Genomic DNA, 21,184 nt, shown 5'->3' on the forward strand with positions numbered 1-21,184 from the left:
TACATCCCTTAAACCTAAATACTCTGTTAAACACTTCACATACATTTCCCTATCGTCAATTTATAGATGAGGAACTGAAGCTCAACCAAGTTAAGTGACTTGCCTAAGATCACATACTTGTAAGGAGTATAACCAGAATTCAAACCAAGATCCAACTCAGAAACCATATTCTTAACCCAAACACACAATTACCTCTCTCTCAATAATGTTCTTACCTGTAACCCTGCCCCACCTCTAAGCCAATGCTCTGACTTCCTTTTGGCAGTGCCTGTCCTGAACCTTAACACACTGCAACTATCCTATTGCTACTAAAATCAGCTAGAACTACTTTCAGTTAGGTGGGATTTTCTTTGATTCAAGAAAACCTATCACCTTACACTTTAAAGGTGCTTAACAATGCTTGAAACAACAGATGTGAAGTCTGTCGGTAGCAAGATGCAGGCCCTTCCACCACCCAGAGCAACCAAAGGAAGGAGCTGACTTCATCACTCATCTGGACAACAGCAGCAACAGGATTTCTATTACTCACTAGAAATGGTCTCATTGAAGAAAAATCCCATGTGCTTCCGCACTGTAAATGTGCCAACAGACAGCTCAGTAGGAAACATTTTCAAACAGCAAAATCGTTAGTCAGAACATGACAATCTGAACAGAGGAATAGAATATCATTTATGCAGCATGGAAGTGAGGAAATTTATGGATCCTGTTGCAATGTAAAAAGTATTATAATTAATAACGGCTAATTTTCTAGGGCAGGAAGTTTATTACATTTCTTAAGCAAAGAAGTCAACTGAGACAACTTTACTTTTTTTGTTATTATACAGTCAGAAAAAGATTGGAGGCAGGGAGGGGCAGAGGGAAAGGGGGAGAGAGAGAGAGAATCTTAAGCAGGCTCCACACCCAGCGCAGAGTCTGACAGGGGGTTCGATCTCACGACCCTGAGATCATGAACTGAGCTGAAATCAGGAGTCAGACACTTAACTGACTAAGCCACCCAGGCACCCCAAGATGGATCTTTTTTAACAGAAGTCAACTTGGGTGTCTCGGTGGCTCAGTCATTTAAACATTTGCCTTTGACTCAGGTCATGATCACAGGGTCCTGGGATCAAGCCCTGTATCGGGCTCCCTGCTCAGCAGGGAGTCTGCTTCTCCCTCTCCCTCTGCCACTCCTCCTGCTTGTGTGCTAATAAAATCTTAAAAAAAAAAAAAGTTAACCTTCTAATTTACTAAACTCATTCCCCATCCCTGTGTGATTTGAAAAACAAAATCAAGTTATAGAAAATGCTCAGAAATATTCTTTTTTTGACACACGAGTTTGAATTAAAATGAATATTCTCCTAACACTGGGTAAAGAACTCAATACTAGGAATTAAAAGTAATGCTGAAAGGCAAAATTATCATAAGCCCCTCTAGAGTACCCACCAAAATGTGTGTGCTCTTCACTATCTCAAAAATTAAAAAACTTTCATTCGTGTTAACACATATAGCATGCTAAATCCTCTCTTTCTAGAGAATAATTAGATGTTAAGTGACAGATCAAACTTTTTCATTTCATAAATTCCTTTGGTTTTCCCAGGATTTTCCTAATTTCCAAAAGAAAACCTATCCATATCAAAGCCTATGATTCAGGGTAGATTTCAGGAACCCAGAACCAAGGGAGAACATAGACAAAGATTAGGGAGCAGACTACACCACAATGGAGAAGTGGGGGGGAAGGTTAGCTCAAATCCAACTGCCTGTGTACATATGAGAATCTGTGAAACATTTGTTCAGGTAGAGTTCTTAATTTCAACTACCATTATACTAAAGGCTTATGCAGTATCCTAAATCTTTCCTCTCTTTTAAAAAAAAAAAGTGTAATTAGATGCCGAGTCACAGATCACTTATGCTTTAATTTTCATAGATTCCTTTGGTTTTCTCCCATGAGTTCATCCTTCTCCCTGCGCATTTCCACAGCAGCGACACCCAGACGTAGATGGCAGACAAGAAAAACAAAGGCCTGGGAAGTCAGAAGGTCTGATCCAGATCCTAACCAAGGACACCTTGAAATCACCATTAAACCTCCCCATTTCTTAGTTTCCTCATCTGAGAAAGGAGAAGACTTGCTTGTTTCCTTCACATGACTATCATGAAACTCAAATGAGGTCAGGGATATGAAGTACTCTCCAAGCTTCAAAATGCTACCAAAGCATTAGATACTATTACAATTAATATATTCCTAGGCAAAAAGATGCCAAATACACATGAATCCTAGATTTGTTATTTTTATCAATTGAGGCAGACGGGGGGGCATATAGTTATAGATACTCTCTTTTTATGTTAATTGAAAATTTAATTAAATCCCAAGGAATGAAGAGAAATAAACTAACCTGTCTGCATCCTATTAAAATTTATAGTCACAATACCAGGAATGATTTAGTCTCTATATCAACACACTATTCACATTTTTTAATGTAAAAATTAAAAACTGCATGAACCGTCCAAGTTCTGTCACTTACAGCCCAGGATCTGCAAGTAGGGATGATAATGGTACCTACATGGAGGGACTGATAAGAAGATTGAGTCAATATGTGCAAAGTACTTGGACTGCTATGTGAATGTTTGCACCATGGCAGCAATGAGAATCAGCAAGATCTGGGTTGAAACCATTGCTCCGATCTCTACTAGATGTGTGATTTGAATAGTACTTACATCTCAGAGGGCCATTGTGAGGATTAATGATTATATATTTATGTATGTGTATGTGTATGTATATGTGTATGTGTGTGTTTGTGTGTGTGTATATATATATACATAGAGAGAGAGATTGAAAAGACACCAATTATCTCAAAAGTTTTCAGTAAGTGGTAGGATCGATGGCTTTGCTTAGAGTAATAATGTTTAATGGTAGTAATACTGGCAAGGTATGAAACAGCATCCTAAATTCTTAAACTTTCAGTGGTTTATTTAGGCCAGATACAGTTTTGGAAGAGATAACTGCACCAATCTTGGCAGTAGCAAAAATGTATGCGATTTTAAAGTGCTGAGTACAGGATCAAGTTCTCAATGACATCCCCAAGTTTAACTCTGTTTCAGACTTATCATTGCCAAAATATTTTAAGTAGACAGAAACACATTTACCCTTGAGAAGCATACAGTTTACTCCTTCACATTCAACTCTATTATCTCAACTCCTACAAAAGCTTCCGTTGTGTAAGCGCACAGCGGTATTCCTCTAGAACAAAGCCATGTGTTTCCAAAGAATTTAGATGATTTCCCAGTCTTTGTCAACACCATTTCTTACAAACCAATGAAAAATGAAGAACTCCTTGAAAAGCTTTAAGAAGTCTAGACCTTTTTTCATTTTTCATTTCCCTAATTCATTTTCATTTTTCATTTCCCCAAAAGAGTGAAAAGAAAATCAAAAAATACTTTTTTAAAAAAATTAGGGGGGAGGAGTCAAAGACTAAAGAAAAGATCTTTTTAAACTATGAAAATGTTTTTTAGGGCTAACAACTTAGAGGACTATTCACCTTACCTGGAATTCTAGTTGATTCCTCTTCGTCTTCATGGCTTCACTTCCTGGCCACAGACAAATATGCTACCAACCTCCTGACCAGGCTTGGTTTTCAGTTGCTTTTATTTGTTATGTTATCCTCCATCACTTTTTTGGACCTCAAAACAGTTAAATCACAGCTTGCCAGAGGAAAAAGGAATCTTAGAAACCACGGTCTTATACCCATTTCCTTTTGCACAGGCTTCCAAACTGACAGTCTGATCAATGAGAAGACTGGTGACTTCCAGAAGATGACAAAGGGACTATGGGTCAAGAAGCCAAGGCTTCTCTTGCCCGAGGCAAGGTGGCTCACCCATACTTGAATCAAATTTCAGCATCAAATTTTTTATGTGTCTGTTTCAAGTTTGTGCAATTTATTCCCATTGTCAAGCATACCAATCCACTGCTTGGGTTTCACTTTATAACTAAAATATTACATCTTAGAAATCAAATGAAGTGTCACTCTCAAACAGCCTTTTGATGAGATACTAACACCTGAATTACAAGAGTAAGGGTAAACTTCTGAGTATCATTTAGTTTTTTTTTTTTTCCTAATTCTTATGGGCTTATTTTCATAATGCAATTATGTCAGCAGGGGCTAAAATAAGGTCACCTTAATTACCTCTTTTATGACTCCTTACATGCAAAAAGTTTGTTTATGCCCAGTCACTTCAAAATAAATGACCACACTTTTAAAAGAATAATTTCTGTCACCTATTACACACAAGTGTTTGGTCTACATACAAGTAATAACAGCAAATAGAACAATTTACATGTGGCAAATATCATTGAAGTCCAACAAGCTAACATGTGTCTGCTGGAATCCAAGCAATAGGAATTACTTAACAATCTCAAACATTTTGGATTCATGTCTTCCTGGTCACCTACCCAAGTATCAAAATAGAGGGGAAGCAGAACATTCTCAATTTCCAAAAATTAGGTGCTTTTCAGATATAGAAAAGACTGGAAGGGAAAAAATACTGGTCCTACTATTTGTAGGATGGAAAACCGTAGTCCTACCCTCTGAGGTAGCCAATAGGAAAAGCTACTTCTGGGTAAAAAGACTCTCCTTGTACTGCTTTAAATAAAAAAATAATTCTAGTCCTGGGGCACAGGGGTAGCTCAGTCGGTTAAGGGTCTGACTCTTGGTTTTGGCTCAGGTCATGATCTCATGGGTGGTGAGATCAAGCCCTGCATTGGGCTCTGTGCTCAGTGGGAAGTCTGTTTGAAGATTCTCTCCCTCTGCCTCTCCTCTCACTCGCTCATGCTTGCTTGCTCTCTCTCAAATAAATAAATCTTTAAAAATAATAATTCTAGTCCCATTTGGACAATGTTGTTATTTGCTTTTTTGCTAAGTCATCTACATGTGAAATTTAATTACATAATGCAGATACTTAGACCACTTAAGTCACATGTCCTTCTTCAACAAGAAACAATAAATATTTGATAAAATATTCCCCAGTAAAAGAAAATACACAGAAAATGAAATGTGATTACCTTTCCAAAGTCACGAACATCAAACAGGTCAAATGCTTCAAAGAGTTCACTCTTTCTCATTCCAAAGGTCTCGCAACAGGCCGTGAGGAATGTCCTTATGTTCTTCAAACAGAGAAACTGAGGAATAGGAAATAGCTATTAGTATATAGTGAATCATTCTGAATGCTCTATATCCTCTACCCACCCAGAATGTTATTAAAAAAAAAAATGGAGGGGAAAAAAAAAAATCAATCAACTTTTGAGGTTGCTTTTCAATTAATCCAGCAGTATTCACTGAGTACCCACTTAGGCACAGGTGTTACATCTATGAAGATACACAAAATTTCTGCCCTCGTGAAGTGTCATGAAAACTTGTGAAACCTACATTCTAATAAGAAAAGACAGACAAGAAAAAACTCAGCAACAAAAACGAAAAAGTAAATATTTTATTTTCATGTTGTGGTAAGTGCAATGGAAAAAAAACAAAGAAAGCCAGGAAGAGGGATCAGGAGCAGTGGTAGGCAGGGTGCTTAAATGGATAGTTAGAGAAGGTGTAAGTGGGAAAAGAGCAGGTAAGCAGAGACCTGAAGGGGGTGAAGGAACAAGCCATGTGAAGTACAGGAAACAGCATTCCAACTTAAAGTAGCATCCCATGGCAAAGCCCTGAGACAGAAGTATCTGAGGTGTAAGGAAGGGGCCAATGTGGCTGGAGCAGAGTGAGTGACAGTGAGAAAGGTAGGAGGTGAGCTAGAAAGGTAATGGGGTCAGATGACGAAAGACCTTGTTGGACCAGCTTTTACTCTGACCAAGACAGAAGTCATTTGAGGCTTTGGGGCAGAGGAGGGATATGATCTGATGTTTTACTGGGGTCTTTCCAGCTGCTATTTTTAATATAGATGGAAAGGGGGTGGAGCAAAGAAAAAGACAGGGAAAGCAGATAGGAGGGTAAGAGACAACCCTGGGAAGACCAGGTATCATATTTCGACCACGTTAAATTTGAGATGCCCATTACTCATCCAATGGAATGGGGGCAGCAGGCAACTAGATGACTTTTATAAAGTCTGCAGTCAGGGTACAGGTGTGTACTCCAGACATAAATTTGGGAGTCTTTAGAGTATACAGAACATTTTTAACCATGATGTTGCCTGAGAGGACTTCAGGAGAAAACAGAGGAAAGGACCTGGGACTGAGTAATCTTAGATCAGGAAAAGAGCCCACCAAGAGGCTGAGAACAAGTGACTGGTGAGGAAGGGGGAATAATCAGGAGAACAGGTTTTCCCTGAAGTAAAGAAAGTTTCTAGAAAGAAGGAATGATAAACTCTGCTAGCTGCTCAGGACAGGCAGATAAGATTTGACCAAGCACTGTCCATGGAGTCTGGCACTGTGAAGGTCATGGGTACACCTTGATAAAAGCAGGTTTCTTGTGGAGCAGAGTGCTTGGAGCAGGTCTAAGAGACAATGGGAAGAGAGGAAGTGAAGAGAGAATATATAATATAGACTCTTAAGGAGTTTGCTGCAAAGGGGAACAGAGGATTGAGGAGGTAATCAGAGAGAAAGACAAGTCAAAGAAGGCCTTTTTAAAAAACAATGGAAGCTGTTACAACATGTTTTTATTTTGATGAGAATAATTCGGTAGAGAGGAGAAAGTTGGTCGTGCAAAAGAGAAGGTGAGTCACCCGAATGAGGTCCTTGAGTAGGCAAAGGGGTGGGGAGTGGGGGCTCTCCTGCTCATGTGGAGAAATCTAACTTGGAGAGAGAATGCTCAGTTCATCAATACTAACAGGAGGAACAAGAGGGAAGGCAGATCCATTGACAATTTTTTAAAAACAAAATTTACTTTCAGTATCCAAAAGACTCAGATCCACCTAAGCAAAACACACACATACCCTGAAAGTGAATTACTTCTTTTTGGAAATATGAGCTGCAGTGGCAGTTCCCAATAAGTGAGAAACCCATCAGCTAAGTTGAGCATTCTTTTTTTTTTTTTTTTAGCACTGTCAATGTTTTGTTGTTGTTTTGTTTTTCATATATATATTTTTTTAAATTAGAGCATGTTTTACTTCCTTGGTATTTGAGACATTCAGATTTTTTACAGGCTTAACTCAGATGCAGTTTGATCCTTTACAGGAATCCTTCTCAGAGGCTTAAATATTTCAGGAGGGGTTAAAATCACAGGGGAAGCATCATAAACCCTTTGAAGCACAAAGGCAGAAGCCAATCAGCACATGGAGTTACCACTTGCACTTTAAAAAATTCATAAGAGACCTTTACAACACAGAAATCACTCTACATGTAGCTCTTCCACATAGGATTGCTTATTTACAGATTAAAAGCCTTGCATTCTGCCAAGATAGACAATAATTACTCTCTTGGGGATTATGCAACGGCTCTCTTGCAATATTTTTTACATAATTAAGTGCCCAACTCATAGCTCACCAAGGAGAAGCATAATTGCACATGCCACCCTCTGAAGATTTCTCACCAAACCCAGATTTCACCCTGTGTAGGAAAAACTACAGTAGACTTCCACTCAAGTGCTTCCTTAACTCAGAAAAGTATTATTTCTAAAAGTTAAAAAAAAAATGGAGTCATTACTGCATAAATAGTTAAAAGCAGGTCTTCCCCTTACTTCTGGAACCAACCTTAACCTTATTTGACTCTTAACTAGTTCAATTCTATTAAATTCCACAAATATTTACTGGATTTGGAAAAGGTCACTGGGATGCTCTCATTTTTTGAGGCAATCCTCAGATTTGGTCTTCCCTGTAGGTATTTCTTCAGTCAACAGTTTTTGAATACCTACAACATTCCAGACACTGAAAATGCTAAAAATGAGTAACACAAGGTTCTGCCTCAAGCTTGTCTGTTAATCTTATTCGGAGATTTTTCACACTTATCTGAAGTTTAGCTAATTACACCAGGATCACATTTCACTTGATGTTCATGGGTGCTCAGCTCTGTGCATGCACAGGAACAAAGTTGAGGGATGGAGGAAGTCGGCCCCAATACCATTGCAGAAGCACTGGACAAAGCTGGGACTGACAGCCTGCCTGCCACTCCGGAGACACAGGTTTTGTTTTCATCGTGCTGAGCTTGTTCTTTTTCCAGTTTATTTTTAAAAATTTCAAACCAAAAGTTGAAAAGATAGTACAGTGAACACTCCACCTATTCAACAACTGGAACATACTGCCATATATACGTGCTTTTATTTTTTTAAAGACTTATTTTAAAGAGAGAGAGAGAGAGAGCGCACACACGCAGGGGGAGAGAGTCTTAAGCAGACTCTGTGATGAGCAAAGAGCCCGACTCCAGCTGGATCTCAAGACCCTGAGATCATGACCTGAGCTGAAATCAAGAGTTAGACGCTTCACTGAGTATACCACCCAGGTGCCCCTATATATGTGGTTTTATACGCCAACTCTTTATTTATAAAATGTATTTTGCTGAAGTATTTGGAAGCAAGTAACAGATATCACAACACTTCACTCCTAAATAGCTCAACATGCATCTCCTAGGAATGAAGATATTTTCCTACATACAATACCATTATCACACCTAAGAAAATTAATAATTCTGTTATCTAATATCTATTCCATATTCAAATTTCCTCAGTTGCCTACCCTATGTCTCCTTATGCTATGTCCTCCCCAGTCTAGGATCCAATTAAATTTTACCCATTGCATTTGGTTGCTTTATTTTTGCAGTATCTTTTAATTGAGAAATTCCGCTACCTTTTATTTTTAAAACATTGACTTTTTGAAGAGTCCAGACAAGTTGTCTTATAGAAGGTCCCACATTTTGCATTTGTCTTACTATTTTCATGGTATCATTAAACCTGTTCCTCCATCACCTGTATTTACAGTGAACCAAAAGCTAAGTCTAAATGCAAATTAAACAGTTCTGGCAAAAATACTTCAGACTATGAAATTCATATTTCATAACATCTAATGATACAAAATGTTAAGTTAATCCATTATTATTGATGCTAGCTTGATCGCTTGGTTAGGATGTTTACTGCCACATCTATTGTAAAGGTACATATGCCCCTTTATATTAGTAAAATTCCTAGGGGTGATAATTTGGTACCATGTCATATTTCTCAATAATTTTTTACCATGACTTACCATCCACTAATAACCCTTGCTTTGATTATTCCACTTGGGACTACAAAATAGTGATTTTTCTGATTCTATCATTCCTTCCATAATTATTAGCCGGTATTCTTACAAAAAGAACTTTCACTGCCCTCCCTCCCACCCTTTTTACTTGTGTAATAGTCACCATTTTTTTTTGATGTTCATATTGTCCCAAACTTGGCCATTTTGGGGTCCCTTCAAAGTGGTTCCTTTGTCCTTTTAACGCCATTTTCTTCATTTTCTTATAGCAAGTTATCCCAAATCCACATCATGTGTTCTTTGCTCTAGTTCTGGAATCAGCTATTTATCCAAGCAAGTCCGTTCCCACTTACATGGCAAATGGTATTTAGAAACAAAAGTCCGAGCACCAGCCTGCTCCCAGATTACATGAGCCAATTTTATCAAACACACCAATAACTCCATCCTTTGCTTAAGCAATCTATCACAACAGAAAGAGTTAATGTAAACAAGATTGGCCTAAATGATCTCTAATGTGCCACTCAGATAATTCTACAATTTTCTTTGTGGAATGCTTAATAAGCCAAATCTTATCTTACTCTGCCAAGATGAAGGAAAGTTGAATTTACTGAAGATGACTGATGAACACATGAGCTTGTTTTATGCTTAGAGATGTGATTGGTGTTTTGACATTATTATTTCAGTATAAGTTTTTTCTCCCCAGTTTATAAATTCTTTTAGATTAGTAGCCATGTGATAGTTCTTTGTATCATCTGTGGTAGCATAAAACATTCTGACTTCAGAGATGGTTTACAACACACAAGGACAAATATATCTCATTATTTCATAACCAAACCTTGTGTTTGATCAAAAACTATACAACTTTGCTAAAGCATTTAATTTATATGAGATAACTTTAGGACTTTTTAGAATTTAGGATTCAAATTTTAAGAATCAGAATTTTAAATAGCTTCAGGATTTTTTAAATATTAAATGTATCCACACAAGACAGTTACCAAAATTAAAGATATACAAAAGTCTAAACAGCAGTTTCTCATCTAACAAATATTACTGAGGTGCAGATCATATGCTAGGCATCATAAAACTTCATAAAACATACCTCCAATTGGGTACTCCTTTAATTTATTAAACACTTGTTAATGGAATGTAACTGCCAAGAACTAGGTATTTTTAGAAAGCCAGTATGACCCAAACTGCCCTTAGAAGAGTTATCCTGGTCAGGCAGAGCATCCAGACCAGTGAATGCACAATTACATAATGTGTGGCAACTGCCATAAAGAAAGCACTCAAGGTTCTTTGGGAGTCCTGGAGTATCAGAGACAGCTTTCTGGAATAAGTGACAGATGAGATGAGAGCTGAAGTGCAGGTGAGAGTCAACCAAAAAACAGGAAGAGTGGCTGACATTCAGGGACAAGAAAGGAAGGTGCCAGACTTGGGGTACAAGGAAGTACCAGGGAAACTGCACAGCATGTGTATGATGAGCACAAGATGAGGCATGGACTGCTGGGGGCACTGGAAGTGGTACCAAATGGACACAACCTTCTGGAGGGCAGCAGTGACAGTGGGGCTGGAAGGGGGAGCTGGAAAGAGAAGCCAGGGTTTACAAGGCATGCCAAAGGGATGTGTGCTTTCTCCTAGAAGCCATGGTAAGGTTCAAGGGTTTTAAATAGGAAGGTAGAACACTCAGCTCGCATTTTATGAGTATTATACTAATTTTTGAATGTTTACTATGTACCAAGCTCCGTGCTAATGTTTATGTCCTTTAACCCTCATGACAACTCAAATCAGGAAAGTTTTCATTTTCTCTTTCATGCATACTTTTATTCAAGGTTATATAACTGCATTTGCCAAAGTAATAGAGTCATGATTCAAATCCAGACACTCTTGCTACCGAGCCCACATCCTTAACTACTGTGTTGTACTAGCTCCCTTTTGCAGTGTGCAGATTAAACGTTTTCTCTTTATTAGGGAGATGATATGGGTTAGGTGGGCAAAACGGGACAGTTAGGATGCTGCCATAGCAATTTAACAAAAAGATTATGGTGATCTGAATCATGGAACACTACATCAAGAACTAATGATGTACTGTATGGTGACTAACATAATAAAAATAAAATTTAAAAAAATAAAAAACACTATGAGACAAAAAACAACAAAAAAGATTAGGGTGATTTGGACTAGGATAGTAGGAACTGAAAAAACTCTATGAAGTAATATGGAAAGGAAATACCCAGTAACTGATTGAATATGCGTGGGGTGGGTGGGGAGAGAGAGAAAAGAGAAGAATTAGGAATTATATCCATAGCTCTGTTGTGGGCTCTGCACCTACAGTAAAGGCACTCACTGGAAATGGTAGCTCAGCAGCTGGGGGACAGGGTGTGTGAAAAGGAGCCACAGATGGGAGACAGTTAGCTCTTGTCTTCATGTCTGGAAAGACCCAGTAATGAGAGAGTCTAGGCAGTATCTTGGCAATATCCAGTAATGAGTGACATATTCTAACAGCAAAGGCACCAGTCTTCAGCCACCACACTCACCCTCTCCGCCCCTTCAGAAACACATGAGCAGCCTGCTTATTTATTGCAAGTGGAAGAATTAAAATGGTAGAGAAGCACTCAGTAGATGCAGATAACCTTCCAAGAAATTTTTAACACCATCAAGGTCTAAGACACCCCCAAATTATCCAGAGCTCTCCAGATTAGATACTGTTTCATCACCAGATAGTTATCACAAGAGACAAGGCTTTTCAAGGCGCAGCCTCCTACACAACCACTTCAATGCTAGCAATAGTGATGTTCCAGAAAGGAAACGTTTAAAGGTCAGACTGTGAAAGTTCCCTATAGAGCTCCGAGACAATCTTTCTTTTCCCTCTACTCCTTTTACAAGGTGTACAGTTGCCTCTTCCTCTATTTGCGTAAGAGCTATTTTGACTTTCTCAACGACATGGGCACAAGCGGGATCATTTCCCTTTTTTATTTGAGAAAACTAAGCATCGACTTCTCTAAAATTGTGAGCAAAAAATGGACCAGTTGTGTTAACTGATGCTACGTAACAGGAAAAAACCTCCCCAGTTTATTGTGAAATGAACTACTTCAATCCCATCCGAGAAATGGTATCTCGTGGGAAGGTTGATGATTTCTAATATAGCTTCACAGCCACGTATACTTGCTGACTTACTGCAGTTTTCACAAGGACCACCAACAGTCAAGCTGCCTGACGAAGACAAGTTCTCAGGGTCTCCTTTTTTTTTTTAAGATTTTATTTATTTGGGGGGGGGGGCAGAGGGAAAGGGAGAAGCAGACTCCCCACTGTGTGCGGAGCCAACTCAGAGCTCAATCCCAGGACCCTGAGATCAAGACATGAGCTGAAGGCAGATGCTTAACCATCTGAGCCACACAGGTGCCCCTTGGGGTCTCCTTTCTTGATGGAACGCTCATTATCCCATTTGAAGGAGAGACTGAATTTGAGAGTTTAACATAATTTGAATTATGAGTGGCTGTTAATGACAGTTTTGAAAGGCATGGAAGAGATCATGAAGCCTATTTACAAACTTTAAGGTACAAGAGTTTTCTTTTGTTAGCCGAGCCTCAGCTTAGACTTGGTCAAGCTCTGCTTAGTACCCCTGTCATCCTAACTCTATCCTCTATCCCCTTCCAAAGGAATCAATCATCCTTTGCAGAACTAGAAGGCAGGAAGGCATGGAAGAAAAATAGCAATAAATCAAGTTTCTCTTTTACTGGGGTTTTCTATTTCTGTCCCTTTGGCCATATCGTCTCTCTCTCTCTCTACATCTGCCTTTTTAAAATTAAGAGAGCTAAATCCTACATCTTTTGGAAAGAAAACAAAAGGGAAAGAAAAAGTATAATTTTTATTTGTATAGGGACTCTGTCCTTTTCCCTTGTAACTCAGCAGATCCCAACAGAAGGGGCACTATCCACTGCTCTGTAAAGAAATCATATCTGTAGATGCCTTCTGAATAATTATAAAATAATTATGCTGCACTTAGCATCCATTCAAGACTGCACAGTACCTTCAAATAATTTTCTTATTGATCCCATTTATTATAAATAAATGAAGACCCTAAAAAACATGCAGGGAAGAAGTCCAGAAAGGGAGGGGAGTTGTTTTCCTAGCTCCAATTTTGTGCTCCTCTATTTTCAATAAACTAAAAGCCATGCTGATGGCTGTCCAAGTTGCAAAGGATTTTTTAAAGGATAAAAAAAATTTAATCATAAATACAGTCATTTAATAACATTTAAAGTTGCAGGGTTGTTTTTTTTTTTCTTTCATTTTCTTCAATGATTAAACCTTTTATGGGTCATATGTAAATTTATGAAAGTGATCAAGCTCTAAAATGTAGGCCTAATTGTAAGAACACATGCATCCCATATACTCAGTAGCACTCCGGCTCACACCTGTGATAATAACCATCTTGACTATTCTCCCAACTATGGCCACATGAAATAAACATTTGCAAGTAGAGACTATATTTATTTCACCTATGTACCCATACAGTTTTTATAACAGACAAGTGGTTTTAATAAATAATGAACAATTGATGATGCAGTTTATGTGTTTAAAAAAATAAATAGCAACCATTCCTTGGTAGCCAGGGAACTCAAGGGGAGATTTTACATTAAATTATCATATCCTCTTACTTATATCTTAGTGTATCAATAGGTAGTCTTTATTAAATTACCCCCAAGAACTTTAGAATTTGGTGATCTTAATAATTATAAGTAAAATAAAGATTTTAAATTATTAAGCATTTATGTTCTTAAGCATCATTTCTAGTCTGGGTTGCCAGCCTCTGGTGTATATTCAGTGGGAGCCTGCTAACAGATTTTCAGGATTCCTGGCCAGCTGTCACCATCATACACACAAGCCCTTCGGTGCTTTCATCAGCCCTTGTCCTCAAAAGAGGGAGCACTGTACCCCTCTCCCTTGGCAACAACTTAGACCCTTAGTTACAAAGGTTATCTATCAACCCCAGCATTAGCCCTTGGACACAGAAAAGGTTAACAAACAGCATTCAATTCTCCTTATGTGTTTCTAGTCTTTGCACTGAAAAACTGAAAGCCTGGGAAGTGCAGAGGTCAAAATTAGCCTGAAACATCTATTTTACTAAGGTCATTAACCTGCTAAAGAAAGCACTGTATGTCAGTGCCTTTAATGAGAAAAATTAACACTCAACCATATTGTTATCTGGAATACAGCTAGCCCAAAGCACACTAAAAATGGCCCAGTCTCCATTCTAGAGAAGACTTGCTTGCAGGGTTCCCTATTACAGGTATGCAATCAATCAATCAATCAATCAAGGCATTTCTTTTTGCACAGACCATTAAGAGATAGTAGAATGCAGTAGCTAGAAGTCAGGCTTTTGATGGCGGGCGGCAATAATAACAATGTAGCTACAGTAGCAGTGATAGTCATAATCACAGTAGAACAGACATAGTCATAGTAACAGTTTAGAAGTGGCAGTGAGAGTAACAATCAGAATAGCATGGGAGTCGTGGTAGTAACAGTTTGCAACAGCAGCAGTGCTAGTAATCCGGGGGGAATGGGAGTAGAGGTGGAAGGCAGAGTGGCGGCGAAAGTGGTTATCCGCTGCTCAGGCATCGTCCCAGATGAAAACCAGTCTCCTGTGCCCTTATTCTAGGTGAGAAATGGACTGTCCTTCCAAGGAAGAGCATCGTTGTAACAGCACACTGGCCAAGAAAGCCACTCCTCGTGAAGCAGGAATTAGAATCCTGTGACCCTGTTACCACAGAAGGAGGGGAGCTGTGGTGATTCTTCATTAGAGACAACATTCAAAATGAGGAAAAAGCTTATGGACACAAATCTGGGTTGCTTTTAGAGAGGAGCTCTACAAATCCATGAATCCAGATAATGAGAATGAAACTTAGTGTTAGATCTCTAAAAGGAAAAGAGCTGTATACAAAAAAAAAAAAAAAAAAAAAAGAGGTCTGACTGCAGGCAACGCTGCCTCATGTACTTCCCTCCCCTACAAATAGCCACCTGAGAAAGCAGCCACAGGGGTCTTCACATGTCCCTGAGGAGTCGCCACCTTCTCCATCCTTTGCTTCTTAGCTCTCTATGTCCACCTCACTCCGTGGTACAGCCAGAGCAGGATTTGAGTAGTAGGAGATCCAGAAGGGAAGTAGAGAACAGAGGCGAAAGCCTGAGTCCCTCCCTCCTCATTTAATCTGCCCTTGATGCTATGGGGTAGTTACTATTATAATTCCCATTTACAGATGAAGCAACTGAGGCAGAGACGTGAGATAGGTGGCCTTAAGTCACATGGCTGGTAAGTGGTGGAGCAAGATTTCAAACCTTGCCTCCAAAGTCCAAAGTCCACACCGTTTACAAGTATGACATTCTATCTTCTTCTGGGCAGATACTGCCCCAAGCAAGGGAGTTGGGGGCCAAGGTCCTGCCCTCCAGGGGATGAGAGGAGAGATACAAAGGAGCAGAGAGCATTTTGATTCCAGTGTAGTAAGTAGAGAGGCAAACATGTTTAGTGGGAGCGGAAGGAAGAACACCCATCCGATGAAGGGGGGTAGGTTAAGATTCACTCCTCCACGGAAGTGGCTGAAATGAGTGTCCAAGAATGAACAAAAGGTCATGATAAATGGCATCTGGTGAGAAGCAAAGGCCTAGCTTTTGGGAGGAAATGCAGTTCATGTGGCCTCCACAGCCAGTGCAGGGAAGGGAGCATAAGAGATGAATGGCTGGAAAGCTAGGCAGGGGCCGGATCCCAAATAGAACTCAGGATTCACTTCCCAGAGAGGACAAGGCAATGCATCATAATAATGCTTGGGCTCTACAAACAATAGCAAGTGATAAACGTGTATGCCCCACATATGACACTAAGCACTTTCCATGAAGTATCTCAGTTACTACGTACAACCACCCTATGAGGAAGACACCAGTATTATACTCTACCCATAAGGAATGGAAACACAGTAAATAACCCAAGGTCAATGGTAGAGCCAAATCCACCCCCTACCAGCAGTGCCCCCTGGCAAGCTATGCTGCATCCTTGAGCATGGCGGGTAGGCAATGGCGGGCTCTACAGCAGCAGTAGGACCAGACTTCAGGCACCTGCCAGCTTAAGCAAACTTGGGGTCTGTCCCAAGGAAAGCAACTAAAAATGAAGAGTAACACATTTCCTCAAGTAATTTCAACTTCAGAAAGAAGATGCATTAAAAAAAAAGAAAAAAAGATGCATTTTGGAGGAAAAAAACTCTTTTCTTAAAACAACAAAATGTTTCAATTTCCATTCAGATTAGAATACTTAGCTCTAGACCATACAATCTACCTTCCCTGCTTTCTTCCCTCACCTACCAAAGACATTCCTTACTTTATCTCCTAATGCCTTCCAGTAGGCTTCTTCTACACATAATTACATACATTCTATAAAACTTTGAACAAATTTGAAATGACTGAATAACTTTGGAACAAAATTATTCTCCTATATATCAAACATTGTTCTTTTGTGCCAAATTACATTCTATTTTCTCCCCACGTTTCTAACCTAATTGTTATTCTATCTGTACCCACACTCCTCCCAATTTAGTATCACCCCAAATTGTATGCAAATATACTTCTCACTTTTGATTTTACTACCTGAGGGACTGCTTTATGATTTATGCTCCAAGTTTTAGCTCTGCCCACTATTTCACAAATTTTATTAAAATAAGCTGTAGTTTTTCCAAATTAAATATGAGTACACTGGGTCTGCACTAAAAACAGTTAATACAAGATCTGAACCAAAGATCAGATTTATATCTGATCCATATATGTATCATACAGATTATCCATATATTTATATATACATGCGCATACACAAACTTTTTTGTTAATACCGCTACTTCTATATATTTCCTTCTGAAAATATTAACCAAGTAGAATACTTAACCAAGTAGAAATACATCCTAATTGAGCACAGAAAATGCTCGTTTTTTTTTTTACCCCCACCCTTTTCTTAGCCTTCCAATAAACTCTGCCATCTTTATAACTAGGAGATCTGTACTGTTTAGAAAACCTGCTAAACAGGGGCACCTGGGTGGCTCAGTTGGTTAAGTGTCCAATTCTTGATTTTGGCTCAGCTCATGGATCTCAAGGTCATGAGATTGAGCTCCACATCAGGTTCCGCATTGCACGGGGAGCCTGCTTATGAATCTCTCCCTCTGCCCACTGCTTGTGTTCTCCCAGTCTAAAATAAATAATAATAATAAAATCTGTTTAAAATATATATACATAAAAAAACCTGCTAACCAATCAATACTTCTCACAACATTGTCACCACACCTGTCTCAAACTCAATATATTGTTTCTAGTGGCAATAGAAAAATCTAAAAAGTAAATGGATGTATTAACCCAACTTCTGTTAACCCCACAGTTAGATCCCTTGAATCCTCCCTTTCAAATTTTCCAGTAAACTTATTTCCAATGAATTAAATGTCTCATCCTTTTAAAAATTTTTGTGTGGTTTTGACACACAATGTTACATTTGCTTCATGTGTACGACACAGTGATTCAACTTCTCTATTTGTTATGCTGTGTTCACAAGTGTAGCTACCATCTGTCACCAAACAACAATACAATATTCATTGATTGTATTCCCTATGCTCTACCTTGTAATCCTGTAACTTACTCATTTCATAACTGGAAGCCTGTATCTCCCAATCCCCTCCACCCATTTAGTCCATCCCTCCCCTCTGGAAACCATCAGTTTGTTCTCTGTATTTATAAGTCTTGATTCTGCTTTTTATTTTAGTTTTTAGATTCTACATGAGTGAAATCATATAGTATTTGTCTTTCTCAGCCTGATTTATTTGACTTAGCATTACACCCTCTAGATCCATGTTGTTGCAAATGACGAAATTTCATTTTTTATGGCTGAATATTCCATTATACGTATATATGTGTATATGTGTGTGTGTATATATATATATGTATGTATACCAATCATCTTACCATTCAACTATTAATGGACAGTTTACTTCCATATCTTGGCTATTGTAAATAACACTGAAATAAACATAGGGGTCCATATATCTTTTCAAATTAGTGTTTCCCTTTTCTTCAAATAAATAACAAGTAGTGAAATTATTGGATATATTTCTATTTTTAATGTTTTGAGAAACCTCCATACTGTTTTCCACAGTGGCTGCACCAATTTACATTCCCAACAATGCACAAGAGTTTTTTCTTCCATATCCTCACCAACATTTGTCTTTTTTTTTTTTTAAAGATTTTGTCAGAGAGAGACAGCACGCACAAGCAGGGGGAGTGGCAGGTAGAGGGAGAAGCAGGCTCCCCACTGAGCCAGAAGCCCAACATGGGAGTCGGTCAATCCCAGGACCCAGGGATCATGACCTGAGCTGAAGTCTTAACCGACTGAGCCAACCAGGCATCCCTGTTTCTTGTCTTTTTGATACTAGCCATTCTGACTGGTGTGAGGTGACATCTCATTGTGGTTTTGATTTGAATTTCCCTGATGATTAGTAATGTTGAGCATCTTTTTCACGCGTTTGTTGGCCATCTGTAGGTCTTCTTTGGAAAAACGTCTGGTCCTCTGCTCATTTTTTTTTAATTTGAAAGGAACTTTTTTTTTTTTTTTTTTTTAAGATTTTATTCATCTGAGACGCAGAGATACAGAGAGAGCGAGCAAGCGCGTATGAGCCGGGAGAGAGGCAGAGGGAGAGGGAGAAGCAGGCTCCTCGCTGAGCCAGGAGCCCAATGTGGGGCTTGATCCCAGGACTCTGGGATCATGACCTGAGCCGAAGGCAGACGCATAACCATCTGAGCCACCCAGGCGCCCCGCTCTGCTAATTTTTTAATTGGATTATTTGTGGGGTTTTGATGTAAGGTTGTATAAGTTCTTTATATATTTTGGATATAACTCCTTATTGGATATATCATTTGCTAATATCCTTTCCCATTCAGTAGGTTGATGGTTTTCTTTGCTGTGCAGAAGCTTTTTATTTTGATGTAATCCCAGTAGTTTAATTTTGCTTGTTTCTCTTGCCTTAGGAGACATAGGTAGAAAAATGCTGCTACAGCTAATGTCAGACTTACTGCCTATGTTCTCTTCTAGGATTTTTATGGGTTTAGGTCTCCAATTTAGGTCTTTAATCCATTTTGAACTTATTTTTGTAGATGGTGTAAGAAAGTGGTACAGATACACTCTTTTGCATGTAGGTATCCAGTTTCCCCAGCACCATTTGTTGAAGAGACTGTCTTTTCCCCAATGTACACTCTTGCCTTCTTTGTCATAGATTAATTGACCACATTAGCATCGGTTTATTTCTGGGTTTATTCTATTCCACTGATCTATGTGTCTATTTTTGTGCCAGTACCATACTGTTTGATTACTAGAGCTCTGTAGCCTATCTTGAAATCAGGAATTATAATACTTCCAAGCTTTGTTTTTCTCAGGATTACTTTAGATATTAGGGGTCTTTATGATTCCATACAAATCTTAGTATTATTTGTTCTAGTTCTGTGAAAAATGCTGTTGGTACTTTGGTAGTAATAAAGAAAAATAAGATAGGCAATCCCTAAATCTAATACCTTTATTCCTGCAGTCTCCAAATGTGTACCCATCTCAGCCATTTTTCCAAAGACTGAATATACTTTTAGGTCATACAATTTCTTTAACAGACTGTACTAGATCATTCTAGAATTCTCCGTATTAGATCATTCTAAAACTATCTTATTGCTAGATACATAATTACAGGCTATTTCTTCAGCAGTAGTTATCCATTGCCACTGTAGTCCTATAAGGTAGATGTGGAGGTTTTTGTGAGGGGTTTTAATTTATCTAATACTGATTCAATACTATGTTATATGATTTTTAAACTAATTCACAAATGCAGTTACTCTGCCTAGAATGGCACTTCTGTAGGAAGACCACTGTCCTGATTTATCATGGATGCTCTTCAAGCCCTTTGTCCTACTGCAATTATTGGTAGTGTCCCTTTCATTAAAAAAAAAGTTCTTGTGTAATAGATTATTCTTCCTTTCTTTAGAATATTCCTTATCCTTCAGAACACCAATTCAAATTACACTTCTCTATTAAGCTTTCCTTAACAACTCCAGATAAGGCTGGTCATTCCTTCTCAGACATTATATCATTTTAATCATGTCATTATAAAAATGCACCAAATTTTATAGCAATAGTTTTATTTTTATATGTCCTGAATATAGCCTAACACAAGGCAAGTGCTACATGTATAAGTATATATACACAAACACGTATACATGTCCACATACATACACACATACTATACATACTGGATACACAGGGGAATAACCAGGAACAACCAACCTGGATACAAGTCCTGACTCTGCCATCAAGAATTGTGTGGCTCTAACGAAGTATAAGAGTGAAGAATGGATTCAGGGGTCACATATGCTTACGCTTAAATCACCCACCCACTGGCTAAGTAAACTTAGGAAGTTTACTTGACTTCTAAGCCCCAAACTATAAAATGTAGATAATTCTATCTTCTTCGATAGGATAGTACTCAGTCTAGTGCAATTATGCATGTGAAGCATAATTTTAGTACAAAGTCTTCACTAAATGTGGCTTACTGCTATTTATTGGCAAGTGAATACCGATGAAATAAAATATATTCCTGATTTTATATGATTAATGTGTCATAATGGAATGCCATTGTTGCTGGAATTGTCATCATTAGGCAATCATTTAACCCATGTGAGTCATGGTTTCTCCATTTTAGAATGGGAATAATCATATTTCCCTAACAAGTCTGTTGTATTAGGTGAGATCATCTATGAGAAATTCAAGTTCCATTATTCATTTCATTCACTAAGCACTGGCTGAGTGCCTAGTGAGTGCTAGGCACCTTGTTAAACAGGATGATTCCAAAGATACAAGATGGGTAACAAGGATAGATGCCAAAGATACAGGACAAGACGGACAAACCCTTTTTCTCAGAAGTTCAAGGATCAGGATGTAACCTTAAGCACTTGTAGACAGGCAATGATCATCACTAGTCTCTTCACTTGCCTGTAAACTTTCTCTGAT

The 21,184-nt window shown here is 38.5% G+C and overlaps 1 protein-coding gene across 2 annotated transcripts in view; it reads right to left on the minus strand.

Moving 5' to 3' along the window:
• VAV3 (vav guanine nucleotide exchange factor 3) overlaps positions 1 to 21,184 on the minus strand; it is a 356,625-nt gene that overhangs the window by 266,510 nt on the left and 68,931 nt on the right. The window contains exons 1-2 of one of the 2 annotated variants that reach the window (XM_027620165.2): positions 8,177 to 8,276; positions 5,033 to 5,149 (exon numbers count right to left, since the gene is read on the minus strand). In XM_027620165.2, the coding sequence (XP_027475966.1) occupies positions 5,033 to 5,092 (60 nt within the window). In that variant the 5' untranslated portion in view covers positions 5,093 to 5,149; positions 8,177 to 8,276. Of the gene's footprint in view, positions 1 to 5,032; positions 5,150 to 8,176; positions 8,277 to 21,184 lie in introns of those variants that run through there. The other variant, XM_027620157.2, reaches the window with a different exon arrangement.

The sequence above is a fragment of the Zalophus californianus genome, chromosome 4 (assembly GCF_009762305.2).
Source record: "Zalophus californianus isolate mZalCal1 chromosome 4, mZalCal1.pri.v2, whole genome shotgun sequence".
NCBI lineage: Eukaryota > Metazoa > Chordata > Mammalia > Carnivora > Otariidae > Zalophus > Zalophus californianus.